General features: G+C 40.1%; 1 protein-coding gene across 5 annotated transcripts in view; it reads left to right on the top strand.

Moving 5' to 3' along the window:
- Positions 1 to 18,586, top strand: part of Heatr5b (HEAT repeat containing 5B) — a 73,416-nt gene extending 54,830 nt beyond the window's left edge. For all 5 annotated transcript variants that reach the window (XM_040730968.1, XM_040730970.1, XM_040730969.1 and 2 more), the window contains 9 exons: positions 3,992 to 4,229; positions 5,069 to 5,323; positions 6,572 to 6,699; positions 8,461 to 8,605; positions 9,323 to 9,589; positions 10,857 to 11,081; positions 13,636 to 13,787; positions 15,202 to 15,415; positions 17,707 to 18,586. In XM_040730968.1, the coding sequence (XP_040586902.1) occupies positions 3,992 to 4,229; positions 5,069 to 5,323; positions 6,572 to 6,699; positions 8,461 to 8,605; positions 9,323 to 9,589; positions 10,857 to 11,081; positions 13,636 to 13,787; positions 15,202 to 15,415; positions 17,707 to 18,011 (1,929 nt within the window). In that variant the 3' untranslated portion in view covers positions 18,012 to 18,586. The remainder of the gene's footprint in view (positions 1 to 3,991; positions 4,230 to 5,068; positions 5,324 to 6,571; positions 6,700 to 8,460; positions 8,606 to 9,322; positions 9,590 to 10,856; positions 11,082 to 13,635; positions 13,788 to 15,201; positions 15,416 to 17,706) is intronic.
- Positions 18,587 to 19,331: the final 745 nt, after the last annotated feature.

Raw genomic sequence — 19,331 nt, 5'->3', positions numbered from 1 at the left:
TATTTTTTAAAAATAAACCCCGTAAAAATTGTCCTTTAAATCTCACGTGCATGCCACCATGCATTCCGATGGTCACGTAAAAGTCCTTTTAAGGTCCTCTGCACATTTGCATGCTGTGATTGACTGACCTGCTGGGAAGTTTGCCAGTGTACAGTGTCAAGAACATTAAATACTGAGTCAGAGGCCCTGGCACGAGTCTGATCTCAAGATTCACCATCTGTGACTCCTTCAAGTGACAGTTGGCTCACAGCCTCAGTTTTGTCACTAAAAAGTGGAAACAATATCTTTCATAAGCCATTCTGATTGCGTCCGGCACCGAACTGACATAAATAAATGCCTTAAAAATTAAATCAGAATGCCACCAATAATGTGCATTTATTTAGAATTCTTTCTTACTTGAGGGTATCTGTGTTATCTTTTAACAGTTGGTACCTCAGGCTGTTCTCCCTGCTGTCTTGGAATTCTTTTACCACTCCATTTCATTTCCTTTCTCACTTTCTCAAAGCCACCTTATTCTAGATCCCTCTACTCAACACCTATTTTTACTTCTGTGTTTTCACTTAGAGATTCTGTTTCCCAACGTCTGGTTTGTGTGAACTGTGTGACATTGAGTGTTACTTCCTATTCAAGACCTGGGGCCTGGAGAGATGGCTCAGGTTAAGAACACTGACTGCTCTTCCAGGGGTTCTGAGTTCAATACCCGGTACTCACACGGTGGCTCACAATCATCTGTATTGGGGTCAGATTCCTTCTTCTGGTGTGCATGAAGACAGAACACTCATCAGCATAAAATATGTGAATAAATAAATCTTTTTTTAAAAACTTGCTTTCTTCACATTAAGATTTATTTATTTTGTTTTTAATTTTTATGTGCATAAGTGTTTTGTTTGCATGCATGTATATATACCATATGCATGCCTGTTGCTCAGCACAAGTAGCAAATTTCTTAATCATAGAGCCACCACTCTAGCTCCATTTGTTTTTAACATTAAAGTTAGGAAATGGCTTTCATAAGATTATAGTGTAAATTAAATTAGATTTTAGCATGCAGGTCTGTCTGTGTGCAATACCTGATGTTTTTTCTATAATGAATGTTATATGCTACGATTGGTTTTAAAATTATATTTATTCACTGTGACATCGAATAGTGTATTATGGAATGTCAGCTCCGGGGCAGGACAGTAAAGAACAAGACAGATATACTGCATTTACTTCGCAAGCCAGACTTAAAACAAGGAGATGAAACAGAAAGTGAGGAGTGTTACCATGGAAATACAGAGTTCTGAACAGTGCAAGGCACTTAGATGGGGCTGTAGACTCAGAGCTGGAGTTGGAGAAAGTGCGGCTTGAATGGAAACTTGGAGGGAAGAGTAGGCCCAGCTAGCACCAATGAGAGACTTCAGAGATCCCTGCTGGCACCTCAGCTTCACGCTGCTTCTTGCTGCTTCTTTGCCTGCATCCTTCTTCCTTCCTGCCCCCTCTTTCCTCACCCCCTGAAGTTTCTTGAAAGAATTCCACTATCTTCCCTTCCTTAGTTATTTTCCACTAAAGCCATAAATAGCGATTATTCAAATCACTGGCCACTTTCAGGACCTGTTTTACTCTGTCCCATAGCTTGTGCTCCTGTGAGTCTACAACCACCACAACAAAGCACTCCACACTGCTCTCGAGAGCCAGAAGAATATTTGTTATCACTGACCCTGGAATTCCTTCTGTGAATATGTTTACTTAACTGTGTTATTTGTAACACTAAGCAGTAAATGTCCTTTGGTTTGTCTTTATGCTGTGGGATTGCCTTGGCTAAGCCATCAGAAGAAAACATGGAAATTTGTTCAGTTGTGGGGAAATTAGTGGACATATTATGGTCTATGCTGTGCAGCCATTAGGATGTGGTTATGAAGACAGAGAAAATTGCATATTAATTGATAAAATTAAACAGAAAGATCTATTACAGTTTAAAATTACAGCTTAAAAAAAAGACAGAACATAAAAGTGGGAATTGGGACACTATGCAGCATTTTAGACTCTTACGTTCTAATATTTTGTTTTGTTTATTGTGTTTTGAGGTAGCATCTCACCATGTAACCCTGGCTAGCCTGGAACTCACTCATCGTATAGACCAGGATGGCCTCAAACTTGCATGATTTTCTGGCTTCAGCCTCCTGGGTACTGGGATTATAAGTGTGTGCTGCCACATGCAGTTCTCACTCCCAGGCCTCAGAGCACATTTATTAAAGTGAGAGCTGTGGGGATGCGAGGAACCCTGCAGGGACTCTCTCCTTGCTCATTGCCTACCAAGTAAAAAGCCCCAGGTACTTCTACCCCCACTCCTGTGCTCAGGCAAGAGCTGTGCGCATGCACACGCGCAGTTCCCTGCTTTGTTCCTCCCACCTACAGTTCCTCTGTCCTTGACCTGAGAGTGAATGCTTGCCCTTGAATATCTCCCCTGCCTTTGCTGTATTCTGTGGCTGTGGTCTGCCCTCATGGTGCTCCCTCGTGGGGCTCCGTAAGGTCTGTCATTCACTTCAGAAGCCACGTGAGCTCATTGGTGCCACACAGGTGGGATGTGGTCGGGAAGGTGCTCCATGCACAAAGGTGGGGACTTCTCATTTTTATCTATTCATTCTTTCTTTACATTTTACTGTTGTATGCTGCTGTGTGACCCAAACTGGCCTCAGACCCAGATATAACGTCTGCCTCCCAAGATTACAGGCGTACACCCAGCCTAAAAACAAACTGAAAATTCTTTTTAAAAAATTCTTCTCAGTATTTTATCATTCCCTTATCATTGTATTTTGAGTTCATAGAAAGAAAAAGAAGGTATTTTCATCCTTGTTGTCTTAGTTACTCGTACAATAATAAAAGCAAGGTGCCAACTAAAGATTCAGACTAGTTGCTGGTCATGCTTATAGTGTTACTGGGCACTTTCTTAGAGTATCAGTATGGTATCAAAGATGAGGTAGAGGGCAGTCTTAAAATGATCAGGAAAGGCAGGTGTGTGGCACATGCCAGTACACAGGAGGCAGAGGCAGGAGGATCTCTGTGAGTTTGAGGCCAGCCTGGTCTACAGAGTGAGTTACAGGACAGCCAGGATACACAGAGGAACCCTGTCTCAAACACAAAACAAAACAAAACTCCTCGGGAAACATGAATGTGGTGTTTTTAACCGAAGCTGTAGTCTGTCTACTCTAGAATTGTGTTAATTACACAGCCTGTGCTCTAGCTGTCTTCCCACCGTATGAAAGAGTGTAAGCAAGCCCGCTCTATCACATGAGCTTCCACAGGCCGTACCCGGGAGCAGTGCCATAGAATGAGAAGCTTTGTGAGACTGGTGTAGTGCAGCTGATTCTCTTGCCCATTTTATTCCCTTTCCCTGTTTTCCAGCACTGTATTATCAGTTCCCCAGAGCTTAAACATAAGTACAAATATAAACTCAGCAATGAAATACCCTGAGCGTGCTTTCGGAGAGTTGGTATTACGTGTCTTTTTGAAAAGTCCACAAACTACAAAGGACACAGATGATACATGTGACAAGTACATTATATTCTTAGATTGGCTGTCTGTTGTAATTGTGAGACTGCTAAGTGTCACTTAAGGCCTGTGTAGGAGGCAGATTAGGGGATATTTATGGATATCCTCTCTCTGGCCACCTCCCTCCCCTCAGTCTGTTTCTCTGAAGGCTATTTCATTATGTCTAGTAAGCCTGGGAAAGGCAGTAGACAGGAAGTTATACTCTATGCTGGGAAAAAGGAGGTTTTGTAATGCAGAAAAAGGATGCCAGAATAATTCAGAGAAGGCTACTTAAGAGATGTGGTACAAGAGGAACAGTCAGAAATCAGATAAATTAAAAACTATTCTGAAACAAGAGGTAGAGAATTCATAAAGTTATATACTTTCTAATATCCATACACAAGTCCCCTTGATCATTTAACTGCATAATTACAACAACTAAAAATACCCAATTTTTATCAACTCATGAATGTTTTATTAGGTCTATGTGGTTGCTATGAATATTAAAAAAGAAGCAGAGTCAAAGCCAAAGAGAACGATGAAAACTCCTGATGATGATGATGACGACTATGGTACCATAGATGAACTGCCTCCAGATAGCTTAATAACCCTGGTGCAGCCCGAGCTGCCCACGCTCAGCCGCTTGTGGCTGGCAGCCCTGAGAGACTACGCACTTTTGACTTTACCCGCTGAATTCTCTAGTCAGCTTCCTCCAGACGGTAAGTATACCATGCCATAGTTTGCTTTTATGGAGTTCAGACTAATATTAAACAAGGCAGAGGCTAGTGCCAATAGGAACATAGCAACATCTTAAAATCTGTGGACTTAAACTTGACATTGTTTCATTTAGGGCATGTCCTTCACACCGATTTTGTGAATTCAGGCTATGACCAGGGAGCGTGTTAGCTGAAGCGAAAACATTAGTACCATTGCAGTGGTAGCTGTATGAATAGGGCATCTCAATAGCTGTGGGCCCACTGTATAGTTAGTGACTATCACCATGATGAAGCATACCACTGTACTGTCCAGTTACGGTGTTTTCATGTAAATCCCAGTTGAACCATGACTTGTTCCTAAGGCTTTTTTTTTTTTTTGTATTCAATCAGTTCTCCTATTGAGATCAATCCAGAAATCATTATGAACTGTTTTTGTTTAGGAAATGTGTGATTAGTTCCTCCGCAAAAACTCATTCTTCCTCCCAAATATTTTGGTGACAGCGATTGAGCCCCTTTTATTTACTCTCCTCCCATCAGGCTCTATGATAGCCGGGAGAAAGCAGAAGCTCAGTGTTGGCGGTGGGATGGAAGGTAGGGAGGAAGAGAAGAGCCAAGCACGGGTGGAGACAGTGCAGGGAGGAAGTCCTGCTTGTCCCTCCAAGGAAGAACAGTATAAGGATGCATGGTGTCCCTGGTGGCAGAGAGAAAGGCTGGAAGGCTGGCTGAACAGGAGGGACGGCCCTTTCTGGCTTAGCTGTGGAGGAGACCTTTGGTTGGGGAGGATCTTGTTGCCAGTGCACACTTTGATGGCAGTGTCTTTACTTGATTTGATTGTTTCACAGGTGGAGCGTTTTATACTCCCGAGACCATCGATACAGCCAGACTTCACTACCGGAACTCCTGGGCCCCAATTCTCCATGCAGTGGCACTTTGGTTAAACAGCACAGGATTTACGTGCCCAGAGTCCACAGAAGCAGCAGCAGTGTCTGGCACACAAAAACGCTCCCCGGCTGTTGGTTTAAACCAGGTGCCAGGAGCAATGGCTAGTGCTAAACCCTTGCCAGAAGTCAACAAAGACAGAATGCACCTGATCCTAGGTAGGTGTCCCTGTGATGTGGGTCAGGACTGCCACCTCAGAGCATTTGCAGCTTTCATGTAGCGCTATGGGAAAGTTTGCGTAGTACAATTCAGGAAGCAGTAATAAAAGGACTTTTTCAGCTCCACTTGTCAGTTAACTGAATTTTAATCTAAAAATTATTTAAAACTACTCTAAAAGTTTAGCCATATTGTCCACTCACAGAATATTGAATTTCAAGAAAAAAAAAACACCTGAGTTTTTTTATTCACTATATTTTCTTAATGTTGGCATTTAACAGATTATCCAATGAAGAAAATAATGTTTATAGTCTACTTTTAAATCATTTTTAATTTATAAGTGTTTTTTTTTTCTTTGGTTTTTTGAGACAGGGTTTCTCTGTATTGCTTTGGAGGCTGTCCTGGAACTAGCCCTGTAGACCAGGCTGGCCTCGAACTCACAGAGATCTGCCTGCCTCTGCCTCCCGAGTGCTGGGATTAAAGGTGTGCACCACCACCTCCTGGCTATAAGTGTTCTTTAATATTGAAGTACTTCCATATTCTGAAGGAACTTTTGTGATGTCATATTTTATGGAAGAGGAAAAGGAAGACAACTAGTAAGGTGGAATTATAGGCTTTGTTCGTAGATCTCACAACTGAAAATACGAAAAGCTTCCACAGCTTTTGCCTTGTACACGTTGAACACTTGTTTTGACAAGTCTTGTATGTAGCTTGACATTTAAAAAACCTTGCATGGAGCCTGGAGAGATGGCTCAGTGGTTAAGAGCACTTCTAGGAACCTGAGCTCATCTCCAGAACCCACATCAGGTGACCTCCCAACTGCTGTAACTCCAGCTTCTTTGGGTCTGACCTCATTCTGTGGACTCTGCAGACATGTGCATTCATGTAAATAAACCCACACACAGATACACAGAATTAAATATTTTAAAAAACATAAACATAGTTGTTGGACAATTCTAATAAAAGTAGTGAAATAAATTTGTTCTTAATCCACTATATGTATTTAAGTCTACAAAATGAAATATATCTTCATAAGCAACCTAGTGACAGGCTGCACATAACTAATTTGAATATTAAATTAATTGAGGATTACAACCCTGTGTTATGTTTGTCTGCTTAGCCTAGAAAACATTTTTACTCCCTGGTACTGATAAATAGTAGTGATCTGGGAAAAGTAGAGAACAATATAATACCAAAGCAACACAGGTGTTTTGTGTTAAAAATGCATATGTTTACTTTGTGCATTCCAGGTGTGAGTATACAGTTTCTTTGTTCTCCTCGGCCTGAGGAGCCCATTGAGCATGTTACAGCATGCCTACAGGCCTTACACACCTTACTGGGGTCTCCTTATGCGCGAATCCACATTGCAGAAGATCAGGTACAGTGTATTTCTATAATGGATAATTGTGTGCTTTTTCTTAATCATATCTATGCTGGAGTAAATTTCTCACATTGGAAGTAAACATTATGTGTTGCTAACAAGATTGTGTAACTAATGCCAGTAAAAGGATTTTGTCTCTACTGAATGTGGGATGACTACACCACAGAGCTATGCTGCAGCTAGACACCATGCCTTCTTAACTTTATTCCTATGGGAATGATGAGGAAGGAGGTGGGGGCACCAGCAGTGCGATGCAAAAGGTTAAAAAGCAACTTATCAGAGAGAGTGAGTGAATCAGATCTTAGAGAGGAATTGCCAGAGAGATGCACTTGCCTCTGAGAAGCAACAGCATACTTACAAAAACTGGATTTCAGGAGAGACCAGGCAAGTCTAAGAGCACTACAGCCATTTACTATGACTCAGAGAAAACAGGTAGAGGTCATAAGATGGGACTGGGCAATGCTGTAAAGACCAAATTAGGAAGATTTCTACCCTGAAGGTAAATGGAGATGATTGAAATGTTTAAGTAGAAGAATGGTTAATTTTGTTTGGGAAGGTCATGAGAGGCAAAGTATGTAACTTTGTGAAGAACATTTGCATAAATAGATGATAGACAGTAGATGATAGATAAATAGATGATAAACAGACAATAGATAGATAGATGATTGAGTGATAGATAGATAGATAGATAGATAGACAGATGATTGATAGAAAGAAAGAAAGAAAGATAGATAGACAGATGATTGATAGAAAGAGAGAGAGAGAGAGAGAGAGAGAGAGAGATAGATAGATAGATAGATAGATAGATAGATAGATAGATAGATAGAAAGAAAGAAAGAACGAACAGAGGAGGCCTTTGGGGACCTTAAGTAAGAAAGTCTAGAACACTCAGTTACACTGAGGAAGGTGGCCTGACTGGTCTTTTATCTGCTAGGATAAGAGAAAGACACGGGAGGAAAAATGGAACAGCCTTGGATTTTTTAAAAATTTCTTTGTGCTTCAGGAGATTGAGTCTAGAGCCTCATGCATGCTGAGCAAGCATTTTAAGAATTGGCCAGTACCCCGAATGTAGATGTTCTGTATCTTAGAAGAAGGGAGAAGAGTTTGGTTGAATTAAGTTTTTTCCTGTATTTTAATTTTAGGCAAGCTCGTTGTATCAGTTAGATGTGGAAAACTGTAGCGGTTTAAGATCCAAGTGTGTAATAGTTCTGAGGTGGGGGCTGGAGAGATGGCTCAGAGGTTAAGAGCACTGACTGCTCTTCCAGAGGTCCTGAGTTCAATTCCCAGGAACTACATGGTGGCTCACAGCCATCTATAATGAGATCTGGTATCCTCTTCTGGAGTACAGATAAACATGGAGGCAAGCTGTTGTGTTCATAATAAATAAATCTTTAAAAAAAAATAGTTCTGAGGTGAGTGAACACACCAGTTACTCAGCTTAGATCGGCAGATGTGAGCTTCTGTGACAGTGACTAGCAATACCAATGGCTCAGGTCTTTGATTCCAGTAGAGAATAATAATATCTGGATATCAGACATTTAAATATTTAAATACTAGCTATTTGTTGCTTGAAAATCTTAAAAGATAATGTGTGACCTCTGGATTTTATTATTATTATATTCTCGTGTTATATAGTCCTATATATTAAATATTAATTATAAAAGGGATTTTTGTGTGTCTTTTTCTCAGATGTTAATCATATACATCTGTCCTTTGAAGTGGAAATTACCTAAATGTGTCTGTGTTCATTTACAATAGCTGATTGGTGTTGAGCTGCTGAGTGTCCTGCACCGCCTGCTGCTGACCTGGCACCCACCCTCCATCCAGCTGCTGGTCACTGGAGTTGTGCAGCAGATCGTCGGGGCTGCTCAGGACCACTTACAGGAGAAGAGAAGCACCCTGAGTAAGTGCCGGAAGCCGGAAGCTGCACTAACTTGGAGCAAACTTTTCTTCCCCGAGGCTTCGGTTGGTTTGTTCGTGTATGGGGGTGTCGTGCCTGCATGTACGTCTGTACACTACGTGTGTGGGGCCACAGAGGGCAGAAGGGCATTGGATCCCTAGTACTGGGTTACAGATGGCTGTGAGCTTCCACGTGGGTGCTAGGAATTGAACCCAGGTCCTCTAGAGGAGCAGTCAGTGCTCTTAACCATCGAGCAAGCTCTCCATCCCTGTACTCCTAGTTTTATAACAATAGGACCAAGACGTTTTATAAACCGGGCATGATGGGGCATACCTGTGACCCCAGCATTGGGGAGGTAGAAGCAACAATATCAATAAGTTCTAGATCCTTTATAGCAAATTCGAGGTTAGTTTGGCCTAGGGGCATGTGTTAAAAAATTAAAATTAAAAAGGAAATTGCTAATTCTGGACTTCCTCCATTCAAATGTGTCAATTTTATTGGTTCAACCTAGCATAATTGTTATCCCTATTGTGAAATACAAACCTAAGAAAAAACCTAGTCATGATTTTCCAGGTGCCTGTGGCTTTCAAGGAGGGTTTATCTGTCCAGGACATATGGCACCATTTACACATTTACTTATAAATCCTGTAGAAATAATTTAAGTATACTTATTTTATGTATATTTTTCTGGAAATTTCACCAAATTATATCTTTCCTAAGATGAAGAGGATATGGAAAAAGAGTCCTGTCCTACATTAGGAGAAGGAGGTGACAGCGGTGGCCTCATTCCTGGAAAGTCTCTTGTGTTTTCAACCATGGAGCTGTTGATGTTCATTTTAGTGCGGCATATGCCACACCTGAGTACTAAGATGTCGGACTCTCCAAGTCACAGCACCACGAAAACTCGCCTGTCAGAAGAAAGTGCTCGTTTGGTGGCAGCCACGGTGGCCATTCTGTCTGATTTGCCGTCCCTTTGCTCACCAGCTGGTACGGTACTGATCAGTATTTGGAAGTGCATAGGCAAAGATGAGCTTTCTTTTCATCTTAACTTTTTTTATCTTCCTTAATCTCAGGCACTGAATGAGAAGCTTTTTAAAGAGTTACTTTGCCTGTAAGAGCCTAGGAAAAGCTAAAGTTTCTAAAGATAGAACCTAAGGTAGCCTTACTGTCAGACCATCAGAGAGAGAAGCAGGCTGTAGCTGAGTGCTGGAGAGCTGGCCAGCATATGCGGGGTCCTCCCTTGTCTTGGTTTTGATCCCCAATACCACATAACAAATCAAAACTTGAAGACCGGGGGAAGACATGAAGTCAACAGATAGACATGGGAGGAATGACTGCTTCTGGTTTATAATCTGGTACCATTCATGAGTGTCACTGACAAATTAAAACATGTCTAAAGAGTGACATTCAACCCCAAAGGAGCACTGAAAAGAATATAAAGGTAATAGTTGTCTGTAGATGCTGAAAACTATTTTATGGAATAGACTTTCTCTCAGTGTTAAAGTAAAAATAGTAGCAGAAGGTGTGTGGTACATTTCAACCCAAGATGAGTGAAGACAATGACTTCTCCATCATGGTTGTTCTATAGGAGCTGCACTGGGGGAAGTTTTGTCTACAGATTCTAGGATGCTTTATTCCACATTCGCCTGCCCAATACTTACTTTCTTTTCCTGACTCAAGTTACATTAGAGCTACTTTAAGACTCACCAGGCTACTCAAAGTATATGGTTAGTGTTCCAGTTTTTCTGTCCTCTATTCTCATTCCTATTATGAAGGGCAGGATTAAATAGGCTACATTGGAAGTGTTAGCAACAAGATTCAATTGGAGCAAAAAAGAAAATACCATTTATGTTTAAAACAATATAGCGCTTTCTTATGTTACTTTTCAAACCGATTTATGATAGTAATACAGTACATTTTAAATAAGAATCAAGGAAAGAAGTCAAGTCAGGAGTGGTGATACTGAGGCAGGAGGATTACTTGAGTCCAGGAGTGTGGGATCAGCCTGTGCTGTGCAAGAGAGGAGAACACAGTCAACTGTTTAAAAATAATTGTGTGTGTGTGTGAGACAGAGAGAGAGAGAGAGAGAGAGAGAGAGAGAGAGAGAGAGAGAGAGAGAGAGAGAGAGAGAGGTGTGAGCGAGAGAGGTGTGTGTGTGTCTGTGTGTATATGTGAGAGGGGTGTGTGTGTTGGATGCAGCTATCATGTAGGAACTGAAAGAGTTACAAAATGACCTGATTTGTTTTGATTTCAGGCTGTATGACAATCCTGCCCACAATTCTGTTCTTAATTGCAAGAATATTGAAAGACACAGCAATAAAGTCAGCAGACAATCAGGTTCCTCCTCCCGTCAGTGCTGCTCTGCAGGGGATAAAAAGCATCGTGACGCTTTCGATGGCCAAAACCAAGGAAACTCAGAAACAGTGGACATCTCTAATCCGGAGCACACTGGCCTGCATCCTGGAGTATTCCCAACCAGGTAGCCTATCAGAGGTCTCCGAGTTTAACTTTCTGGATGTCTGTTCCTTGGTAGATTATTGCTTGAAGACCCTTGTCAGGAGATGCTGTGTAACACTGCGTCAAATGAAGACGGGTGTTTTATCTCCCCTTCAGGTTTGAAATAGAAATGCTTCTTCCTGCATTGTGGACTTTAAGAAGCACTCTTCTTAGTTCTTATATGTATGTTGGTGGGTTAAAAAAAGACTGTATACCCAGAATTGACGTGTATTGATGTATGTTTACTGCAAGATTTTTCCCTTTTCTTTTTCCCCTCCCCTTTCCCTTTGGAATTCTCCCCCCTCCCTCCCTCCTCCACCTCCTCCTCCTCCTCTTCCTCTTTATTGTTGTTGTTATTGTTATTTTTTTTTGAAGCAGGGTCTTGTCATATAGCCCAGGCTAACTTCAAACTCTTGATCATGCTGTCTCAGCCTCTTGGTTCCATTTGATTACAGAAATATACCCCCATGTCTGGCTATGCTTTTCAATAGATAACAAGGCAGGGGCCAGACATGGTAGGGCACACCTTCTACCATGTCAGAGGCAGGGCAGGTGGGTCTTTGTGAGTTCAAGGCCAGCCAAGTCTTACAGTGAGTTCCAGGCCAGCTGGAGCCATACATTGAGACCCTGTCTCCAAAGAAAAAGTAATAAAATAGGAGACAAAATACTTATGACTATTCCAACATATTCCCAAATATAACTACAATCTTGATATTGAAATATTTTATCCTATAATGTCTGTGTATAGAAGCAAGTAATTTCTTGTTTTTTTGTTTGTTTTTCAAGACAGGGTTTCTCTGTGGCTTTGGAGGTTTTGGAGGTTGTCCTAAACTAGCTCTTGTAGACCAGGGTGGTCTACTGCCCGAGTGCTGGGATTAAAGGCGTGTGCCACCAACACCCAGCCCCTGTTCACTCTCTTAATTGACGTAATTTTCATCACACGTATTTGCCAGTTACTTATTCTCCTGTCAGTGGATATTTTTTATGATTTCTAATTTTCCCCAATTATAAGCATGGTTGTTATGAAGTCCCTTAAAGATTCTTAGTATATTTTTATATGACATATGTAGAACAGGAAATACATATTTTAGCACTTAATTTCATGAGATGTTGCTGAATTAATGTCCAGTGTGGCTTTGGAGGTGGGGGCATAATTCAACAAAACAAATATTTTTGTTTGTTTTTACTTATAAGAAGTACTTATTCATAGTTTTCTCCTACTTTTCTGTGCTTAACTGTTCCCTCCTGAGCTTAATTTTTTTTAAAGAAAGTAGGAGAGTACTAAATTATTATTCTAAACAGAATAATAAGGAAAGATTCACCACATTTTTTAAAAACATTTCCATAGTCAGGCATTGAAGCTCATGTCTGTAACCCCAGCCCGTGGAAGGTGAAGATACGGTCACTGTGGCTCAGATCCAACTGGAGCTACAGACCACGTCCCCGGCGTGAGTCAGTAATGAAGAGACAGGGAAAGATCACGGGTGTATTTGTACAGTGTTCGCATAGCTAGGGGAACAGGACCCTGCTCAACATAAGAGAAGTCACATCATAGGGAGTTTCCAGCTTGAAATCATGTTTGTTTTAAAAAATTGAGGTCTTCTACTTTAAAATTGTGTGTATCTATTTATGCACACACAAGGAAATTCTCAAGGGAGCAATGAGTCCCTTTAAGAGTGCTGCAATACCTTGTTTTTCATCTCTAGAACCTTTCATTTTGAAATAAACTTCAAACTTCAATAAGATTTTCAAGAGTAGACATGTGGACTCCAGTATGCCTCACGTGCTGTTTGACCCTCTGTAAAGCTTACATGGCGTTATTGTTACTCGACATAATTAACTGCTGAGCCAGTTAAGAATATGTTGATATCTTTGTGATGTTTTACTCCCAAATACTTCATAGATATCCTAAGAACAAGATCACTCTTTAAATACCCACAAAAGAATTGCTAAATTTAGGAATTTAACATTATTGCAGTACTATTGTTCATATTGGGCTGGCCATATATTGAGTTCCAGGACAGCCAGCCAAGTCTATATAGAGAAACATTGTCTCAAGAAAACAAAAATAAATATTAAAAAAATAAAAGAATCTCTTGGTTTTTGGTCTTTGCAGCAAAGCTGTGCTTTGTAGCCCACACTGACTTGATATCACTCTGTAGCCCAGGCTACCCTCAAATTTGTGTCACTAATTCTGCCTCAGCCTCCCATGTGCACCACTATGCCAAATCTCAACTTTAATAATTGTGGCAAGATGATGCCTGCCATAATTCCATATTATAATGCTGCATTTCTTCTGTTATAACCAGTGGTCTGCAGAGAGACTCATGAGAGTACATACCTTACTGTCCACTTACTGTCAGGCTTTAACATAGCAATTGAAAAGTGTGTCTGAAGCATTTTTGCCTACCTTACTTCTACAGTGAGAGTTTGTAATGTGTATTTTGTAGGTTGAGGCGTACTCTGTGGTAAGCACTGAGAGAATGTTGTTTACGTCTGTAAGTCCCCAATCTTCCTGCTTTTCTTTTGTTCCGTAGATGATTCCATGCCTGCGCCTGATGAGGTGAGCACGCTCACAGCCATTGCGCTCTTCCTGTGGTCTGCCAGCAGTGAAATAATAGGAGTGCAGTCCCTACAGAATGGCTGCGTGAACAGATTTAAAAGTGCTCTGAATTCATGTGACCCGTGGGTGAGTTACACTTCAACAGCCTACTTTGTCAGGACTTTCAGATTCACTCACTACCATGTGATAAATGCAATAAAGACTGCATGTTTGCAGTATGGCTTTATTTTTTAGACATTGTTTATTTATTATTGTATGCAAATGTGTGGTGTTCATGTTGGGGGTACGTTGTGTGGCATCACAAGCATTTTTATGGGGAACCATCTGGTCAGTCTGTAGTATGGCTTTTAAATTGAAAAACTGTTAATGAATTGTGTGTCTAAGCACTAAATGAACTGTGTTTCAGCACTAAGCGTGACATTTGTAGATGCCTCCATATGCAGAAATTCTCCAGTGTCTGAAATATTTTATTAACCCTGGTCATAATTGTAGAGACTTTACATGGCTTTAGTTTTTCAGTATTTGTTTCAGAGATATCAAGAATATTAAAGGATAAATTTGAATTATTGCATCTTTTAAAGTTTATCAAGATCACCAGTGTAGACTATTCCTGGCCTCCACCCTGAGCTTTCATAAGTCTTCAGATTTAGGCTCAGAGACCTGTATTCTTTTTTTTTTTTTTTTTTTTTTTTTTTTTGGTTTTTCGAGACAGGGTTCTCCGTGGCTTTGGAGGCTGTCCTGGAACTCGCTTGGTAGTCCAGGCTGGTCTCGAACTTACAGAGATCCGCCTGCCTCTGCCTACCGAGTGTTGGGATTAAAGGCGTGCGCCACCAACGCCCGGCTTAGAGACCTGTATTCTTAAAATGCCCTGCACGCTTTTCTATGTTTGGAGAAATTTGGTAGTTCATTTTCCAACAAAGCACTGAAAGAAATGTATTTCACTCTCTGTCCCACACATTGAAGAGCAACCCCCTCCACTTTTTCCCTTCTTAAAAATGTCAATACTGTAGTAGGCATGGTGACACATGCTTTTAATTCTAACACTTAGGGGACAGAGGCAAGCCCATTTCTACAAGTTGGAAACTAGCCTGTTCTACATAGTGAGTTCCAGGCTAGCTGGAACTATATAGTGAAAACTTCCCTAAAATAAAAAGAAAAAAAATGTTACTATATTAATATAAACCATTGTTTCCAAAGAGTCAAATGGGGTTGGTGTATCTAAATAGTGTGTTTTGTAGCTTTATTTCAGGTCTGTCCTTTGCTGTCCTCCCTGACTACAGTGCATTAAAATCAGAGAGATAATTATATATTGAAGGAAGAAATCAGAATTCCCAGTTTCTGGCTTTCCATTCAGTAGAAATATTTGCTTTGTAAAGGTGGTAATTTGGTAACTCATGTATAAGGAATTTCTTTAATCTCCAGTTTTATTTAACTAGCATTAAGTTCCATTGTTCCCCTTTTCATGTTGAGCTACAATGTGATTGTTTACCAAATAAAATCTTCTACATGCATTGATTGAGACAGTTTCTCTCTTACACAGGTTCAAGCCAAATGCTACCAGCTTCTCCTCTCCGTCTTTCAGCATTCCAATCGCGCCCTTTCAACTCCCTACATCCATTCATTAGCTCCACTAGTGGTTGAAAAGCTAAAGGCTGTCGAAAGAAACAGACCAGCCAGCAGTACTGAACTTCTGGCTGTCCAGGAAGGAATTAAAGTTCTTGAAACATTGGTTGCTCTTGGAGAAGACCAGAACAGTAAGTGTTTTCTTATTAAAAACCACTAATCCAAAGTGAAGACCTGTATTATTTATAAATCTTAGCGTTAAACACAGGCTTTGCAACAGTGTGTTTCCCAAGAAGACATTATGGTCTGAATATATAATGTTTATCTAATGTTACTAGCATAATGTATTGGGCTTATTTATATTTATTTTTTATGATTGAGAAGTCATAATGCATTACCAAGGGCATTTTAACACACTGATTTTGTTTTTAATTTTCTAGGTGTGTTAAAATGTTTTTAAGAACTAGGAGCAGCACAGATACTTAGTAAAAAATTTTAAATAAAATATGAATTACATGCGCTTTATGTTATAACAAGGGAAGTATAAGTACCAGGCATCATAAGATACCTCAGGATTTGATAACTTAATTTTTTTTGCTTCATGATTAATGCAACATGTATTTATTTAACCAGCAAAACATACTTTATACACAAAGTATATGCTGTATATACTTAATACACACATACCTAAATGTGATTTTAATTGTTGTGGAAAAGCTAAAATTTTCAACAAATACCTTATGACTGAGCATTAAGTTGCTCCCAGTTTTCGAGACTCTTTCCTGAGGCGAGGAATAGCTCAGTGACTGAGGGGTCACCTGCATGTGTAAGCTCTGGGCTCCATGCTAAGCACAGGGCTGGGGGTGGGCGTGGGGGGTCCCTCCTCTGTCTTCATGTTAAGCTTAATTCTAATTTTGGGCATCTGTTGAGGACTTTAAATGCTAAAGGACAGTAAAATCAGTGCTAACATTGCAAAGTGAGTAGTAAGGTTAAGTTATATGTATAAAGCTTATAGTTAGTAAAATAATTATAATAAAGTTACATCATACTTTCTACCCAAGTAGCCTATATATCAGTTTATTACTTTCTATAGCAGTTTCTTCAAAACAAAACAAAATCCTTTCTTCCTGTCTCAATTTTTTTTTTTTTTTTTTTTTTTTTTTGGTTTTTTACGAGACAGGGTTTCTCTGAATTGTTTTGGAGGCTATCGGTCCAGCCCGGCCTGGAACTCACAGAGATCCGCCTGCCTCTGCCTCCCGAGTGCTGGGATTAAAGGCGTGCGCCACCACCGCCCGGCCAAATTTTTTTTTTTTTAATTTTTTGAGACAGGGTTTCTCTTGGTAGCTCTGACTGTCCTGGAACTCCTCACTTTGTAGACCAGGCTGCCCCCGAACTCACAGAGATAAAGGCACATGCCACCACACCTGACTGAATGTCTCAGTTTTGACACTACTTCATTCTATCCCTGCTGAGATCGAGCCCATGGCTTTGTGAATGCTAAGCACGTGATCTACCACTTAGTTGTATCTCCTCTCCTGTCACACAATAGCTTTTCAAAATTCTCTACTATCTTTACAATTTGCTGGGAAACCTTTTCATTAAAAGAGAACACATTTGCAAAGAGGTGAGAAAAGTTAAATGATAATTTCAAAACCTAAAGTTTTGCTCTCTTAGAATCATGTGACTAGCCGGGCGGTGGTGGCGCACACCTTTAATCCCAGTACTCGTGTTCATGCTTGCAAGGCAAGTGTTGTAGTCACTGGGCCATCTCCCCGGTCTGGTGTTTAATTTCTTAGCAGCAGGTATAGCCAAGTGTCAGCTGCACAGGGAGGCAGAGGCAGGCGGATCTCTGGCAGTTCGAGGCTGGGCTGGACCGACAGCCTCCAAAACAATACAGAGAAACCCTGTCTCGTAAAACCAAAAAAAAAAAAAAAAAAAAGAATCGTGACTTTTTTAAAAGATGTTGCTATTAAATTAATATTACTCATTAATTCATTGTTCATTTGTTAGTACCCTCCTAGTGTATGTAATCCAGTTTATTTACAAGCAATTTTTCCCATTTTTCCCTCTGTGAATGGAAATTAAACCTTCATGCTAGGCAAGCACTCTTACCACCGAGCCCCGCCCCTATCCGCCTTCACTTGTATAGCATTTAGTCTTAAATTTTAAGTTAAAAAATCTGATTGCTTAGTCTATCTCTTAAAAGTCTTGCTGTGTTGTAAAGCATTTATAATGCAAATAGAACCATGTTTATTATTGGCACATCTTACTAATATTGCAAATTGGTCTGATTTGAGAATGGAAATTATAGCACTTTAGTAGTACCAACATTTTATGCTTTTGTTTGTTGAAAGAGAGTCATTCAGGGACATGGATTGCACAAGTAACATACATTATCTGTTATGTAATGTATCGTTTCTATTAACAGTGTCAAGCTGCATTCTCTCCAATCAGGCCACTCTTTGTTGTCCTTTTGTTCCAGGAGTCCAGTTACTGGCTCTTTTAGTGCCCACTTTGATCTCCTACCTGCTGGATGAAAATTCTTTTGCCTCAGCAAGTTCTGTCTCCAAAGATCTTCATGAGTTTGCACTCCAGAACTTAATGCACATTGGACCTCTGTACCCACATGCTTTCAAGACGGTAATGGGGGCTGCTCCTGAACTGAAAGTGCGCCTAGAAACTGCTGTGCGAGCAAGCCAAGCCAGCAAAGCCCGAGCGGCTGCCCGGCAGCCAGCCCCCGCCACACACTCTGCACCAACAATTAAGCTAAAAACAAGCTTTTTTTAGTGGGTTCTTCCATCCATCTTTTTGTATGTATATTTTGTGTAGTTAGTGACAAGCCCTGTATCATTTCAGACTGTGGATTGTTTTATTTGTATATTGGGATTGTAATGCTTTGAAGCTGATTAAATGAAATAGTGTTCACACCTCTTATTGATGTTTAAAGATCATGTGGTAAATATATTTCCATTTTTATCCTAATGATATCTTTCTTTGGTTGGCTTTTTTGTTGTTACTGTTTGGGGGTTTTGGTTTTTGGTTTTGTTACTGGTGATTGAACCCAGAGCCTTGCCCATTCTAAGCATGCACGGTACTGTGACATATACTCCTAGAGACCCTAATTAACTTACTTTTGTAAACACCAAGCCATGATCTTTTAAATTTAAAGCTAAGAACATAATTATATCATGTAATTGGGCAGCCTTTGGCTATTATCAGGAAAATAAAATGAGTCAGATTTTTGTCATGAAAAGTTAATTGAAAAGCAAGCAGGTTGTAAAATTTGATGTAACTCAAAAGTCAGGAGAGAAATCTTTGTTTTATGGCAAATATAGTATGAATAAAATCACATTTTCTAACCATTTTATCAAATATCCTTATCTTTCTGATGGGCATTTGCTTTTACATTAAATGTCTGAATTATGCTTTGTGTATACCTCTGTTGTTAACTGAATTGAAATTCTCATCTGAAGATTGACTAAAGTGTTCTGAATGTGGCATGCTCTACTTATTTATTTTTTGGTATTCTACTTATTTTTAAGTGGCTAAAACTTGTCCTGCTTTATGCTTTGTAATTGCAGAGCCTCGTTCTGACTGTGGTAGTTAGTTTCATTCATCAAATATTTATTGGGACCTGCTGTGGATAAGGCATCAAGCTAAGTGCCTGAGGGCTGGCACATAGAGAGAATTACAGGTTAGGTGCGCCTCTCACGCAATGGGAATTTACCATGCAAAACAGGTAAATGGTTACGTGGATGCTTGTCACACCAGTCAGAAAATTTTAATCACCAGTTTTACCAGACAACATAGTTTAGACTCTTTATTAACAAAGGAGTGACTTTTTTAAACATTTGAAACATGTGATGCTATTTGGAATATGCTACCTGCTGTTTAAGTCTCTCATACCTGTACTGATTGGCCCATGTTTGTCTTTAGACACCTCAGAAAGGTACTAGCCTTATTGGTTTCTGACTGACTTTCCTTTCAACAGGGTTGATTTTAATTTCAGCTTGTCCTTCCAATGTTTTTCTCCTTCCTTATTGTTTTTGTTTTTATTTTTGGTAAATTCTATTAAAATTGTTCCTCCTGTGATTCAAAGTGTCCAGT

Source organism: Mesocricetus auratus, unplaced genomic scaffold (genome assembly GCF_017639785.1).
Source record: "Mesocricetus auratus isolate SY011 unplaced genomic scaffold, BCM_Maur_2.0 Super-Scaffold_100024, whole genome shotgun sequence".
Lineage (NCBI taxonomy): Eukaryota > Metazoa > Chordata > Mammalia > Rodentia > Cricetidae > Mesocricetus > Mesocricetus auratus.
This window is presented reverse-complemented; position numbering and strand designations above follow the sequence as displayed.